The 15599-nt window shown below is 46.1% G+C and overlaps 2 protein-coding genes across 3 annotated transcripts in view; one reads left to right on the top strand and one right to left on the bottom strand.

The window, feature by feature from the left end:
- Window positions 1-943: 943 nt before the first annotated feature.
- Window positions 944-15599, top strand: part of Sulf1 (Extracellular sulfatase Sulf1) — a 39756-nt gene continuing 25100 nt past the window's right edge. Inside the window, exons 1-9 of one of the 2 annotated variants that reach the window (XM_077703280.1) lie at window positions 944-1163; window positions 2328-2679; window positions 6445-6684; window positions 9239-9560; window positions 10904-11054; window positions 11356-11531; window positions 13532-13660; window positions 14364-14432; window positions 14581-14692. In XM_077703280.1, the coding sequence (XP_077559406.1) occupies window positions 2337-2679; window positions 6445-6684; window positions 9239-9560; window positions 10904-11054; window positions 11356-11531; window positions 13532-13660; window positions 14364-14432; window positions 14581-14692 (1542 nt within the window). In that variant the 5' untranslated portion in view covers window positions 944-1163; window positions 2328-2336. Of the gene's footprint in view, window positions 1164-1680; window positions 1790-2327; window positions 2680-6444; window positions 6685-9238; window positions 9561-10903; window positions 11055-11355; window positions 11532-13531; window positions 13661-14363; window positions 14433-14580; window positions 14693-15599 lie in introns of those variants that run through there. The other variant, XM_077703279.1, reaches the window with a different exon arrangement.
- LOC144174532 (uncharacterized) overlaps window positions 1426-15599 on the bottom strand; it is a 598699-nt gene continuing 584525 nt past the window's right edge. Inside the window, exon 13 of the mRNA XM_077703283.1 lies at window positions 1426-1490. Coding sequence (XP_077559409.1) covers window positions 1441-1490 — 50 coding nt within the window. The 3' untranslated portion in view covers window positions 1426-1440. The remainder of the gene's footprint in view (window positions 1491-15599) is intronic.

Raw genomic sequence — 15599 nt, 5'->3', positions numbered from 1 at the left:
AGAGGAGTGGTCAGAACGGTTTCCACCCCGGAAGCAGCGATGACGTCAATTAAAGTTAGCAGCTTTTAACGCCTGCAATTTCGTAAAATTACTTAATAATAATTGCTTATTACTTAAGTTTAGACATTCGTTTAAAACGTTTACTTTATTGCCATAAGGCAGCCAAATTCTAGTCGAACTACTTTATGTGGCGCGTGACGCGTCTGACGAATAGTGACGCACGTTTGATGTTACGAAATTTGGAAATCTCGAGCCATTGCTCGAACGCTGACGCAACTGTTCCGCGGGAGTTGCCGCGCAATTTTTTTTTCTTGCTTGCAATTTCCGAGAAATTGTTGACTACTTACGCGGGTGGTAAACCATGGTCGTTACACAAGCGGCGCATTTGTTTTAAGCGAAAAATTTTCTCTTGTTATGACGAAAAGACGATGTAAACAAAGCGATCACCCGCTTAATGTAACAGGTGTTGCTACTAATTTGGGTGTTCCATTATATAATTTTTTATGGAAAATACTCACCATGAAAATACTTGATTTGCGCCTTTACTAGCAGCTTAACTAGAATGATAAAAAAACTGGCAACGTAAATGGCACTCTTGCTGTGATTTTTATACGTATCTTTTACATTCATTGAGGCGAAGATGTTTCTTCTCGATTCTTTATTATTTTGCGTTAAATGCTCATTTCCGACCTAAAACGTTCGAACACTAATCTGAAACTTGTATTATTTCAATAAATCTGTGTTGATAGGTTTATTTTATTGTTTTATTAATTGACAAATCTAAGCATTTTCACCATTCTAAGCCATTGTTGACATCTTTTGCTGTACTTACACTTCAGACGCTTCCAAGGAAACGCACAGACAATGGAGGAGCTTTTGAGTAGCCAATAGGATTCCTCCGTCTGCCTGAACTGGAGAGGCGCTCAACGGGTTGCACTCGCAACTCTGTGACTCTTCATTGAATGAGGCAGGGAAGCAGCGTATCGCTGCGTATGTAGTACACGCTTTGCGATTATCATCCAATCTGCCCTTCCAAAATCTGGGGGGAAAAATGCTGCTCTTGAGACCTCATATCTCATGTTACCAGTAGTTAATACTTCGAATTCTAGTAGCCTCCATCAACTAATTTTGCTCTTATGTCCATTTTCTTTGTTTAAGCCCGGGTGAGTAAACAACTAGATGTCATGTCTTACAAGATTTTGAACACGGCCTCTTCTGCCTCCAATGCCGGTGTCATCTTTAACTGTTTTCGTTACTGCATTCTCGTAAGAAAACAAGCTTATGCCGACGTTTACGTGCGTACGAAAGCTCTGAATGCGCGGAGGGGAACGGTCCAAAATTGGTGCTGTGTAGTTCTTAAAATGCCTGCATTTACATAAATGTGGTAAGAAATATGGAATGTCCACCGCCGTTGAGCGGATTAAGGCGAACGTGTGTCTGCTACCTCGAACCGCAGATATTTGGCGCGCTTTGAGGCGCGTGCTTTGGTTGCAGAAAAGTCACTTTGCCGCCAGCCATCCGAAAGTTGAAAAAAAAGTCAACCCCCCTACTTTGATGATAATTGTTGCAAGTTTCAGCGCGTATATTTGCAGTCGGCCTGTGGTGAAAATATATTTTTAAAATACCCTGAGCCAGCATTTTTTCCGTTGCGTGAAGTGCGGTGTGGGCGTTCCTGCGTGGTATTTCCAGGATCCGCAGGGAACCCGTTAGAGTGAAGTTTTCAAAAGAATATGCACTAATGATCATTGTTTCAGCGGGATGCTAGAGCTGAGTTCCAGGCTTTATGTTGGTGCGTTGCGTTTCAGTTTAAACGTTACGTGTTTTGCCGGCATTTCAGCTTCTTAGCTGAGTCTGCGCTGCAAAGCGCAATTGCAGTGTCGGCCTGGCGCAGCTTGCGCAGTGGTGTTTAGCACTGTCACGGCCATCTCTTAAATGGCTGTATCCAAATAGTGTTTGCCCTAGCCCAAGCGCACCCTTACCTGCCGTACCGCAAGGTTGACTTGCCCGCGTTGAACTAACGCGACACGTAACCTAGCACAACCATAAGCCATACTAACCTAACATGGCCGAGAGTTGTAGCCACCTGTTACACTACACTTTAGGCTCTTAGAGTCCCCACACTGGTTGTATTGTGTTTAATGCGTGGTTGGTAGTGCTTTTGGTACTTGAATTTGTTTCGGCTTCCCCAAATGGCTGCGTATCCAGAAGAGTATTTGAGGCTGGCAAAGTTAGCCTCTGTCTGCAACTTGCTGGTTACACTTTGGTAGTTTTTAGGGCATGTTTATTGCTTGAACTAGTGCGAAGTACATTCCCGCTTCTCCTTTCAGTGTCCAGTTATGACCAAAGCATGGAGCAGGCTAGGAGGGGCTGTAGTGACCGTTTTTTGGGTGTTCATGCTCCTGCCAATGGCATCGCTGGGGAAGAGAACGACATCACAGCCAGTGGGGAGAGACCGAGAACCAAGCACAGCCCCCGGAATCGTTGGATCGCCAGCCAAGCCTTTTGTGACGGCTTCCAGCGGCAAGTCGTCACCCGCTTGGTCCGAAGCGGCGTTTGCCATGCCCACAACGCCTGCTCAGCGCCGTCGAGACCAGCGACCACCGAAACAAAACCTGCTGCCTCGCGAGAAGAAGCCCAACATCATTCTCATTCTCACCGACGACCAGGACATTGAGCTTGGTGAGTGCTCAAACGCTGTTTTTTAATTTCTTTGTGCTTTGTGTGAGGCTTTTCCACCGATGTTTTGCAAAGGTGTGCTCTCAACCACATCACTGATTGTATGGCTGTGCAAAATTAAGCTACCGTAAAATTTTGTTGGGGCCTGCCTGGTGGACAGGCACCAATATTCTGCACAATATAGTAGTGTGGCTTAACCAATTACAACAGCACAGGGAAACCTCACTAAACTGTACCTGACGGGGACGCGAAGAAAGTACGTCCTACCCAGCCCTACTGTTTATCCGAATGCATTAGGCTAAAGGGAAACAGAGTCGGTGATTTGGCTTAACTATGTATAAAAAGAAACTACGGCTTATGGGGGTACAGTTTAATGAGGTTCCACTGTACTTGGAATTGTGGCTTGGAGCTTCGACATGACTACTTTTTAACCAAAAAGTACAGCTTATGTGGAAATTTTTTGGAAAGGTCCTACTGTGCTAACATTGATTTTTGCTTAGAAAAGAGGCAGTGATGCAGCATGAATATAGCATGCTTTGTCATCATAGTAATTGGAAGAGAAGCAGTGGAAACAAAACAGGGTGATTTTTTTAATGCGGAGCATTTGTTAGGCACTTTAGAGCGGTTGGGCTGTTGTGCTTATAAGATGTGGTATGTCAGTGTGCAGATGAATGGAAAGAAGCTGTTTTTGAATGGCTTTGCCGCAGTAATGTTGGCTGTTATGTGGCTTGAAGGTTTACAAATTGATTCTGTCGTGAGTACCTTGCCTGGGGTGGAGGGATTTAATTCATGACCAGTATTATCTATGCAGCACCTCTACAACTGAGCCACCAGGGAAGGTGGTGGGGAGTTTGTAAAAGTCATTGATTCATTTTAACAAGGCATCAGTCATTATATAAGTTGGCTCGGCTGTGTTGTTATTCTTGAAGCTAATGCTGGATCGGACAACACCACTTTCGATGGCATGTTGCTGGCCTCTGTTCTCCTTGGGATAACCACTTTGAAACATCGTCAGGATGTGTGCCTGTATTGGGAAGCTCGACTGAAAAATCACGAGGACCCCTAAGCATTCCATGATGCAGTGATTGCAGAAGCATCATGGTCCAATTGCTGAATGACCTGCCACGGTGGCGGAGTGGCAAAGGCATTGGGCTGCTGAGCACGAGGACGCAGGTTCGATTTCCGGCCGCGGCGGCCGTTTTTCTGATGGAGGCTAAAAGCAAAAACGTTCGCGTGTATGAGATTTCGGCGCACGTTAAAGATCCCCAGGTGGTCAAAATTAATCCGGAGCCCTCCTTTACAGTGTGCCTCGTTGCCTGCGTTGCACCGGCGCGTTAAGCCCTACAATCAGTCAGTCAATCAATCAATCAATCAATCGTACAATTGCCGAACGTTCTCTTTTATTATTATCGTCACTCTTTTGCTTTGTGTCATTTTCTTCTCTCAGTTACTATAGCTTGTATTCACTGGCGAGGCGCGCATGCAGGCAACCATGTGAGTGCACCGTTACTGGTTACGTCGGGCTCCGCGGGATGGCGGTGCTTGTCCATGCTAAGCACATGATTTGTGATGGACGTTTGAAACTACCCCACCGAACAGAAAGTAATGCCTCAAGTTGAATGTCGGTGCGATTAATAACATCTCTTTTGACACCACCATTGAGAGTCCGGGTTTCAACGAAACGGAGCAGACGACGCACGCTGGTGTTTTTTCTCTTCGGCGTGCGGGCACAGTGGCACAAGCCGCGCCATGTCCGTGGCGCATCGGCCATGTCCGTGGTTTCTAGTGTTGCCAAACGAAGAAATTGACAGCTAAACTTTTCAATGAATACCACCTATAGACTTGTCACATACCCACATTCGCATCTTCAAGCAAAGAGAACATTTAGCGGGAATGCACTTGGCTACTTGCCTGATTGTGATGGACATGCTCAGATTACTCATGCAGGACTCACTGCATGCCTTTTGCACGTTTCTAAGCCGAAGGCCACATTGCATTAAGCGAGCTGTGCTGGTGTGTGCCTTGGAAAGTTTTACTACCACCGCAGCTCAGTGACCCTAGCTGACTAGTGAAAGTGATGTGGCCATCATGCACTGATTTGCTGTGTTCTGTAAAAAATGTCTAAGCAAACAACACCACCAACAAAAAAAGCTGTGGTGGTGTTGGGGATGCATGCTTTCTTTCGGACACCCCAGGTTCGAATCCCACCCAGAACCCGAAATTTACCCCACTTTTTTTTTCTTTTTTTTTTTTTTTTCAACTTCATTACATCTGTTTGTTTACAGGAGCTTATTGAACAAGAATGCGAAGCTGGGCGAGTTGGTAAGGATCTATGAATAAAACAGCGCAAGGAACAGGACGAAAAAAAGCTGACAAGGACGGGCGCTGACTGACGACTAAATTTTATTAAAAGAAACAGCGAAATATGTATGAAAAACCAAGAACACAAGCAAAACAAGAAAGGAAAACAAAGGTTACAAAGAGATTACTGAACAGTGGTGTCACCCACCGCAGCTACGCCGCCCAAATAACTTATCTCTTTAGCATGCAGTGCGATTGATGGCATGCATACACACGAGTCCCCCATTTTATAGATTGTGAACGCCTCCGAAACTGAACTCTTTCAGTACGGCGCCTTAGGCAATCGGACGCCAGTGTCCGATGATTTCAAACGTCCCACGAAAGCTAAAAACGGCGCCTGTCGGACAACCAACGCCGTCCGGCGTATTTATTGACAACTCATTTTTCGATTTTATTATGTTTTGTTGATATTTCGCGTGCAGAGATCGCGCCAAGAGTGAAATTTGAACCCGCGGTAGTGGTAGTGGCGAGTTGTGTGAAAACGGCATCCCGCTGTATTTATAAACAAAACGGGCTTCCTATCTGACGGCTGCGGCTTTACATTGATGTGTAGGGTCTGGACAACGAACGGTAGGGATATTTTGCCGAATGCGCCGCAACATACCGCGTTATTACCTTCATGATAGCCTGGCACTCGTGTCAGATTACCGCTACGGAGCGATGCGCGACACTTCTCAAGAGCGCTGGATTTTTTTTTTCTAGTTTTTTCCACTAAAGTGAAAAGGATTTTGTGTCAGAACACAAAAAAGTGTGCTTGGATGCATGACCGACTTACACCCGAGTGGCTTGGAGGAGTGGCACAGCCGTCAGTTCCGCTAGGTTTACGGGCCCACAAAAATACAAAACTTGGTGTACAGCGTCGATATATATATATTGAATCATAGCCGAGAAATGTAGGAACAATTTGTATATCTTAGAATTCTTAAAATATTTTTTAGGCTCATTACAATCGCCTATATACGTTGCGTGTATACTTTTTTGTGCATCTTTTTCTGATTATTGGACTAATAAACTGTAAGTAATTGTACCTTTCACAAAACTGCTGGTATGTGTTTGGAAGAGCAATCTATAAGCTACAATTACATGCATAGCAATGCTAAATGTGTCCGCTAGCTCAAGAGAAAAAAATAGTTTTGTGGAAGCATTCAAAATCGGCCGTTTTTCTGCCGTAACGAAAGAGTTAACGTGTGCGTTGGTCCCGGTACGGGGTCACAATCGAGGCGGCGTCGAGCTTAGGCGAGCAACCACGTTTTCAGCGATGAGCAGCGAGATTGGAACGTCTTGAGTGAATTAGCTCACAAAAATAAAATCTAGTCGTCAGTCAGCGCCCGTCCTCGTCGGCCATTTCATGTGCCATCTGTGTGTGCGAGGGACGCCAGACGTGTGACCACCGGCGTGGCCCTGCAGGCTCCATGGCGTTCATGCCCAAGACGGTGGCCATCCTGGGCGAGGGCGGGGCGCACTTCCCGCAGGCGTACGTGTCGACGCCCATGTGCTGCCCCTCGCGCAGCTCCCTGCTGACGGGCCTGTACGCCCACAACCACCACGTGCTCACCAACAGCGACAACTGCTCCTCGCCCCAGTGGCAGCAGGAGTTCGAGTCCCGCTCCTTCGCCACCTACCTGAGCGCCGCCGGATACCGCACCGGTGAGCTGGGGGGGAAGGGCACTGCAATGAACACAGGGCTGGGCCCACTGGAGTCATTCAGTGGCTCTCTGATGGAGGCGAAAAATCGCGGGCCATCCCCACTAACATGAAACCTAGGGAGGAGTGAAGCATGCAGTGTATAAGTGTATTCTTGGCGCCTTGGCGTTTTTGCCCACGGAGATGAAGCCGCCGGGGGTGGAGGTATACAGCTTTGCTGTAAAAGTTTCGTGTCTTTAAAGCAGGAAGCGTTCTAGCGCAAGGCATTGGAAAACGAGTGTCCCGGTGGGTTCTTTTAGTGTTTGTTACATTCTAGCATGAGGCATTGGAAAACGAGTGTCCTGGAGTTTTAGTACCGTGACCAATTGAAACGACGACGACAGGAGACGCCGACAGCCTGAGACCCTAAGGGGCTTCGCCCCCTAAAAGCAGTGACGCATGTATGGAGATTTCGGGCACTATGGCAGGCCTTATAGCCCACGTGTAACTTCGGCATGTTGAACCTCCTAAATTTGGGGGGGGGAAAAAAAAAAAAAAAAAAAAGGAAAAATTTTGGTTAGCACTAAAAAAACTAGTGGCTGAAATTGTGGTGAGCTGAAGCAGCTTAAACCCCGTAATCATTCAATTTTTAATGCGCAAGGCATGGAGGTTATCATGGGGCGTCACAGAAAAGTCTGGATTTAAACCTGTGTGATCTTAGCCCCACAGCAGATGAACTGCCTGGTCTTTCAAAAAAAAACAACTAGCCTTCTTGGCCTGTTTATAATTAGATTATGAGACCCTGTGTCACGTCCATTAATTGACCTCCTAAAATGTCTGAAAATAGCATTGCAACTCCACGAATAACTCTGCTACAGAACTATTTTTAATGCTTGTAGTAAAGGTTCCATTTTCTTGATAGGCCCACAACTTTTCTCTCCATCGAATCAGTATCCCTCCATTATGGCATGCATCATCGGCTTATCTATCCATTATGGCGTTCATCATAAGGCGTTATTTTTCTTCACTGCAAAGGTCTTGTAATATTTATTCAGTTAATTTTTATGGGGACAGGTAATAATTGTGTCTGTCGTTTAATGTCAAGGGAAAAAATTTCTGCGGACACTTGGGTCTGCCCACGTGGCTTGAAGGTGCAACCATTACGGCTCCCGCTGGCATTGTACACCTATTGCGCTTAGGCATTGTTGGCGTGCTTGCATGGTTGACCACGCTAAGTCTGACGTTGAAGCACTTTCTATTTCGAGATATGGTGATGACCCTAACAAACAGCAGGTAGGCTGACGGCTTCTCCTGGTGTGCTATAAAGCCATTAGTCGAGCGTTCTAGGGGAGCAATGAGATGGTCATGTTTGTTTTGGGTCCTAAATGCTTTATTTTTCCTCTTGGCGCCCTTGCATTGAGAAGAGTGTTCTGCGCACACGCGTGGAAATTTAGAGTTATCTAACTGCTCACAACACTGGGTTTCTTACCTTGTGGTGCACGTAACACTTGTGCCTTGAAAAAACATTGTGATTGTGGTTGTCTTCTTCAACACAAAGGATGAGCCATGAGATGGAATGCAAAACAGCCCTAATCGATTTTCATCTATGTCAATGCAAGGACTTAGCCAAGAAGGTAGCTGTGAACTGGGTATTCGTGCCATCTATTGATGAAGGACTTCAGCAAGAAACCGAGTGTAAACCAACACAATTGCCTCTGTCATCTTCGTTATCGTGCAGATAACCAATAGCATTGTAAGGCACTACAGAAATTCTTGAAAATGTGCGTTTGAGATGCACAAAAATGCATTGCTGCAAAGCCAGCATCCTAGCATCCTTTGCAGCAAAGCCAACTTTATAGTGAAAGCTAACGTTATAGCAAAGACAATAATGTTTGCTGGTTCACCCATTGGCACAATCTAAATGTATCTGCACCTGCCGCGGTGGCTCAGTGGCTATGGCATTGTGCTGCTGAGCACAAGGTCGCGGGTTCGATTCCCGGCCATGGCGGCCGCTTTTCTGATCGAGGCGAAAAGCAAAAACGCTTGTGTTTGAGATTTCGGCGCACGTTAAAGATCCCCAGGTGGTCAAAATTAATCTGGAGCCTTCCACTATGGCGCGCCTCATCGCCTGCGTTGCGTCGGCGCGTTAAACCCCACAATCGATGAATAAATGTATCTGCAGTGCCCACACATCTGTAGCCAACACGATTTTGTCATTATGTGACCTGGTGGTAAAGTTGTGTAAGAAAGGGGGCACTTCAAGGTCACCCCGAGGACACTGCAAGGTCACTAGCCAGAAAAATGTTCGCTACAGCCGAAGGGGCTACTGCAAATCTCCGTTGGTGGTTGTGACATCATAACTCAATGTGATGCCAATACTCACAGTAGCTGTGGAGTGTGGTGCTGTGAAGAAAGTGAACCGGCAGATCCCTTTTTGAAAAGGAACTGAAAATGAGCTGAGAGGACTTGTGAATTTTATGAACCATTTGAATGGCACAATCTGTTTGGCTCTTTCTTCAATCACATCTTGCGTACAGCGTCTGGAGCTTTATTCTCTGCACTTCACGCTCCGCTGCAGCATACTTTGGCAAGTACCTGAACGAGTACAGCGGCAACCACATTCCAACGGGCTGGCGGGAGTGGGCCGCCCTGGTGCGCAACTCGCGCTTCTACAACTACACGATCAACGTCAACGGGCACAAGCGCAAGCACGGCCTGGACTACGGCCGCGACTACTACCCGGACCTGGTGACCAACGACAGCGTGGCCTTCCTCCGCCAGTCCAAGCAGCTGTTCCCCAACCGGCCCGTCATGATGGTCGTCTCGTATCCGTCCCCCCACGGCCCTGAGGACTCGGCGCCCCAGTACCAGCACCTCTTCCACAACGTCACCACCCACAGGTAAGAAGACATTGCCGTGCGGTACCACCAACTGCGCTTGGTATCACACAGAGCTGCATAGCAAATTGCCCATTTGAGAGCGCTATATGTGCCTTTCAGCATGATGCACTTGAGCGACAAAAATTTGTGGCGAATTTTTGTTAATTGCATCAGTTCCAATCCTTAATTTTCGTGATGGGCTCAAGTTTGCTGTAGACAGTTCAAGCTAGAACGAGAAGATTGGTAGCAACAATGAAAATGATGTTTAGGCATCACTCGCACAGCCGCGACTGTCGCCGTCACAGCACCTTCACGCCAGAAAACCACGACGAAGACGGAATGGAGTAGATTTGCACAGAAAATTACGGGAAAACGTTGTCTCACATAATCTAAATCTAAGGTATCATTCACGTGATACCGCGGGTATTATTTACACAGCCACTTTTCTTCCCGCCCCGTCACTGTCATGCCACTGTCTTCCGTCATGGGCGACATGTTTTTGGGCCATTTCCCTCGGGGGGGGGGGGAAACAAAACAAAAAAAACAACAAAAACAGTTGATATGAGAACTGTAATTTTCCCCTACATTCAACGAAAGGTGAGCACACACGAAAATTCACACCACAACCTCCGTGACTGGCCTGTATATTTGCCGAAAAAACACGATCCTTAGTTTCCTGCCGCTGCTGCATAGGCCATCGGGGTGCTGCTTGCAGCACTTCAAAGTGGTTGCGCGTTTTCCCACAGTTAAGTGCTTTTCAAAGAGTGTGCAGTTTTTCGTGGCATCTGGGCTGTAGCGGATCACTTTTCAGATTAAGCACACTTAGTTATAGGCGAAACTGATCATTTGGCAAATGATGTTGCACTAAGACGGGGAGCTTATGTTTTCTTGTCGTTTACTGTGTGAACACTACTCCCTTCCACCTTCGTCGCAGTTGTTTGGCATGATGGTGCCGTGACGGTGACAGCTCTGTGAATGATGCCTTAAGCTGAGTTTGGTCACTATTTATGTCCTTGTAACAGGAAAAAGAAATATGTACCTGATTCAGCCCCAGCACACTGACGTTTTACTCTTTCTGGCTGCCATTTACAGATCAGTTTTGTAGCAATTGACCTTGTTGTTTACATGATACTGTGAACTTTGTCATGCCAAAAAAAACCTCATTTGCCGCAAATTCAGAGTGCCATTGGACATGCGTGAACTTCCTTTAATGCACCCAGAACTTGTAAATGAGGGAGGCAGAGGTCCAATGGTATGTTAGAATGCTCACCATTGTAGTGTAACTTGGATTTGACTGCATTGTTAGGCAGTCTTCAGCCCATCTTCCGGTGGAAATGAGCAAGCAATGTTGTGTTTTGTCATAGGACACCAAGCTGGAATTATGCTCCTAACTTGGACAAACAATGGCTCTTGCGGTACACGGGCCAGATGGAGCCAATCCACATCAAATTCACAGATATGCTCCACACAAAGCGACTGCAGACATTGCAGACTGTCGATGATGCGGTGGAGAAGGTACTGGCATTCTTATATTTCTTCCTCTGGCGGTTTGGTCTTAGGCTGATTCAGCATGCTTTTATTTTGTGCGTAGCTTGTGGTGGGTGATGGCGTTAAAATTTATTTTTTAAAGCCACATGTCCTAATGTTGGTGCTGTAAACATTGCCCTCTCTACTCGATGAAATTGTGGATTCGTCCAAAAGGTGCACGGCTATCACTCGCACTTACCAAAACGGCTTGCTTACAAAAAATGGAATGCGGCCGAGCCTTTTTTATAGGACCGACAACTCATCGTACGAATCTTGTTTTGCATTTCAGCTGTACCGCGAGTTGTTGATTTTGGGAGAGTTGAACAACACTTACATCTTCTATACGTCCGACCATGGCTACCACCTTGGCCAGTTCGGCCTTGTGAAAGGGAAGTCGATGCCTTTCGAATTTGACGTACGGGTGCCTTTCTACGTCAGGGGACCAAAAGTCCCGCCGTCCACAAGGTCAGTCGCAGTTCTTCATGGTCAAGCATTGGGCAGTCCAATGAGTGTGTGAAGGCGAGCAACAAATTATCACGTTTGAGCCTGATTGCTCCTTTCGCTATGTGTGCTAGCACTTGTTATGAATTTGCCTTGTAAATTCACTGAATTGATTGCCGCAGTCACTTTTCTGCTTCCGTTAATTTTGAGCTCTGTTTGGTTTCAAAGGTAAACAATCGAAGATCGTTTCTAAGGATGGAAGAATAGGTGGGATGCAGTGGCACAGCTTGCAGACGGGGAAACATGAATGAACTGCATTAAAGTGCTTGCAAGAGATGCGCATTTGTGTGGCAGTGTTTGCTGACATTTGAAAAAAAAAGAAGGGTGATGCTCAGATGAAAAGTTCAACTGCCCTGTAGCCCTCTCAGCATTTATTCAATGACGAAAGATGCTTTAATTGCCGAGAACTTACCAATTGAGAAACGCATTTTATTCCTCGCGCCATTTCATTGTGTTTCGTGTGACGTAAACCATAGAGTTTCATACTAATATATACTAGAGGGAAATCTGGCGCTGCATTCGCGGGCCGCCGTGGGCGGCGCCATTGCAGCTAGCGACGTTCCTCGCCTACTTGGCTTGGTTAGCCACATGGCTTCTTTTTCGTCTTGAAGCCAAAAGGGTAACATTGTTTTTTTGTTCATCTTCCATGAAGCTTCTAAATAATCCCTGACAAATAAATCTTTCGGGAGCTTTAATTTTATAATAACAGAACAAATTTGATTAGGTTTTTGCAGTAACACTGTTGCATTTTTGCAGCCAAAGCCAGCGTTTCAGCCTGTTCGTGAGCCACGCCAAGGACAAGTGGAACGTGCCCGCCCGGTACATGACGGCACGCTCGCTGAAGCGCGGCTCCCCTAGACAGTGGCGCCAGATTTCCCTCTAGTATATATTAGTATGAAACTCTATGACGTAAACGGAGGCCGGAAGCAAGTGAGACAGCGGTGAGGTCTAGCAGGAAAACTAAAACCTACCAAGCGAATCATCGTGGCCACAGGAGCCACTAGTCGCACTCTCGGCACATACGCGGACCCCTCAAATGCTCTCGCAGACTCCCATTTGAGAACCGCTTATAAAATAAAGCGTACAGCGTTGTGTTCACAGTTATGCAGTTCTGTATCTGTGCTTCTCATAATCACAGTGGGGGGGTATTGGGTGGCAAAACAAGGGCAGCAAAGGAGATTGACTCTTACAACTCACTGCAAGTCAATGCCACATTGCCCTCTCTGTTCTTTGTTATCTGTGCCCTGTTTCTCTGCGCTTGTTTTATTATAGCGAATGTATGCCCACCGTCGTAATATGCTTCGCATTAGTGTCGCCTAGTTTCTTCAGGTGAATCGCTAATACAGTAGCCGACCGTTTTTTTTGGACTCCGAAAATTCGGACTTGCTGGATATTTCGGGCTTTCCTGAGGAGCCACCAGTTGCCCGATAGGAGTAATGACTCATGAATTTTTAAGACTGATCTTTTATTCGAACTATATTTCGTTCCCCTTCCGGGTCCGAAAAATCTGTCGGCTACTGTTATGTCGGTTAACCATGTTGCTTCACATCTTGCTTTTTCCTTTTTTTTCTAGAACGTTTTGTTATAGTACCTATAAGGTGATAGTCCAATTAAAGGCTGTGTTTCTCAGACATGTAATAAATTAATTTGTATAAATGCTGCATCTGCCTGAAGTAAATGTCTTCTTTTAAAGCCAGTAGTGCTGGTATTTCTTATATCTCGTGACATGTGTTCTATGAAGAAGTGGCAGGGATGCTTCTACAGCAAGACAAAAAGAAAGTTTGGCGATGATAGATAGTGTTGTCAGTGTCCAACTTTGCTGTGGCTTTTATTGCAGTTTTTCGACAATGCCCTTACTATGTTGGACACTGTTTTATCACTTCAACCCTTGTACTGAGTCATGCTGTGTGCCGCCCATTTGAAATTCATCAGGATAACATTAATTCCCGAACTTGCATTTTCAGGTTAAAAGATATTGTACTGAATATTGATTTAGCACCAACCTTTCTAGATATTGCGGGCATTGACATTCCTGAACATATGGATGGCAAATCCATCTTTCCTATCTTGGAAGATGCCTTCACTTCTTCAAGGTTCGTGCTTTCTCACTTCCACCAACCTTTGCCAGACACAAAAGCTTTGCGTATTTTCGTAGCTGTACAGATGTTCAAATGTGGCCAACTTAGCTCAACATAGTGTGTAAGTTACAATTGCTGGCAGGTAAATCAATTGGACCTTCTACTGCCCTCTGGAAATGGACTATTATATAAAGCTTTGTGAATAGATTTTTAATAATTTTGTAATATCATTTATTTCGGAGTGCAGTTTTGTGGAAAAATGATCTTTTGCACCTCCCCATCCCCTCTTGTTCCAATCTACAGAAAAGTAAGATGTAATGAAGACTGATTTGATTCCCAATTAGCTTGTAATGTGTTTGTACTGAGAGAGCTGTATACTACAGTGTGTGCAACCAAAATTGTTAGAGCATTTTATTTGTAATTTGGTAGGCTCCAAACATCACCAAAAATTAGACACATGCTCAAGTAATCATGTTTTTTTTTTTCCATTTGACAGCTGCATTAAGAGAAAAACAGTCATAGCCAATCCTGAGGGGTTTGAGAAAATTTCATTTATTTTTCGTGTGTCTTTTTTGTGATAGATTGGTTTGCTTTCTTGCTCACTTTTTCGCGTTCTTTTACTTTCCACGCTGGCTTCTTCTTAATGGTCCCGTCCTAATTCATTGGGGCCTTGCAACAACACGTCTGATTCTTGGATGGCTCTCTCTCTCTTTTTTAGAGGTGGTCACAGACGGACCGAAATAAAGCGCCGCAAAGCATGGCGGGACAGCTTCCTCATTGAGAGGGGGTGAGTGAGGGTTCACATTATAAATGGCCCTTCCTACACTTGTTTTGTTGCTGTCGTGCATGCTCGTATCTTATTTTGCTCTGCTCACCATTTCCTGTGGTGATTTGTTGTGGCTGTGTTCTTTTTTTTTTCACTTCTCTCCTCGCAGCAAGGTGTCAAAGGAGCACATGCTCGAAGGCGCTTACAACTCGACCAAAGAGCGCAATCTGCATGTCAAGTGTGTGTCTGGTAGACATCCGTCACCTTGCCTGCCACATCAGGTGAGTTAAAGGGACCATGAAGACAAAAAAAATGGCTGGTGATTTAAGTACTCCCTAATGCACTATTTGGGTGCAGCAGCAGTGCTCTGAGGCAGCACTCACTCGTGGGTTCTCTCGACGGCAGCTATGGTGAGCCTCTGCGACGGCAGTGTGAAGTGCGTTTCAGCGAGGGTCCGCGACTCGTGTCTTAAAAGCAGGGAGTGCACATTATCGTCACGCGCACGCCCCCCTCACGTTATCGGCAGCGCCGCGCAGACGGGCGTCTCGTGTGGACTCGTACTGTCCCCCTCCCCCACTGCACACTTTTGGAGAGCGCTCGTGCCGCCCCGGCGAATCGCCCTCCCCTCACAATTTCACGACACTCTCCTCCTTACAGCATGCTTCCCCCCCTCCCCCACTGCACACCTTTGGAGAGCGCTCGCGCCGCCACGGCAAACCGCCTTGCCCTCACAATTTCGCTACACTCTCTTTGCTTTCTTTCACTATTGGGTCTTGCCATCGTTCACTCGGTTACGACAGCGACGTGCCTCGGCCCAGAGACGGGCGCGAAAGGGCCGCGCCCTAATACAAGCTTGTTTTATTCAAAAGATTCGTTGCTTTATTGCATTATCAGTGCTTGTCCGGCAGCAAACAGTGGTTTATGCACTGAGGAAATATATACCGTATACACTCGTGTAAGGGCCGCACTTTTTTTCCGCGATTTTGATGGGGTGGGGCCCTTACACGGAAGTGTGAAATTTTTGTTCAATTTTCGATCCACGCATGCAAAAACCTATTTAATCATGCCATATATACATAACCATGAAATATCTGGCGTCTAGCTGCGGACATCCTCGCTAGATGTCTTCATCGGTGTCGCTGCTCGCGTCATCCGCACATTCATGGATAAAATCGTCCTCAGTGCCAT

Source organism: Haemaphysalis longicornis, unplaced genomic scaffold, assembly GCF_048455015.1.
Source record: "Haemaphysalis longicornis isolate Haplotype H1 unplaced genomic scaffold, Haemaphysalis longicornis Haplotype H1 scaffold_3, whole genome shotgun sequence".
NCBI lineage: Eukaryota > Metazoa > Arthropoda > Arachnida > Ixodida > Ixodidae > Haemaphysalis > Haemaphysalis longicornis.
The sequence above is the reverse complement of the archived record's forward strand: the minus strand, read 5'-3'. Positions and strand labels throughout refer to the sequence as shown.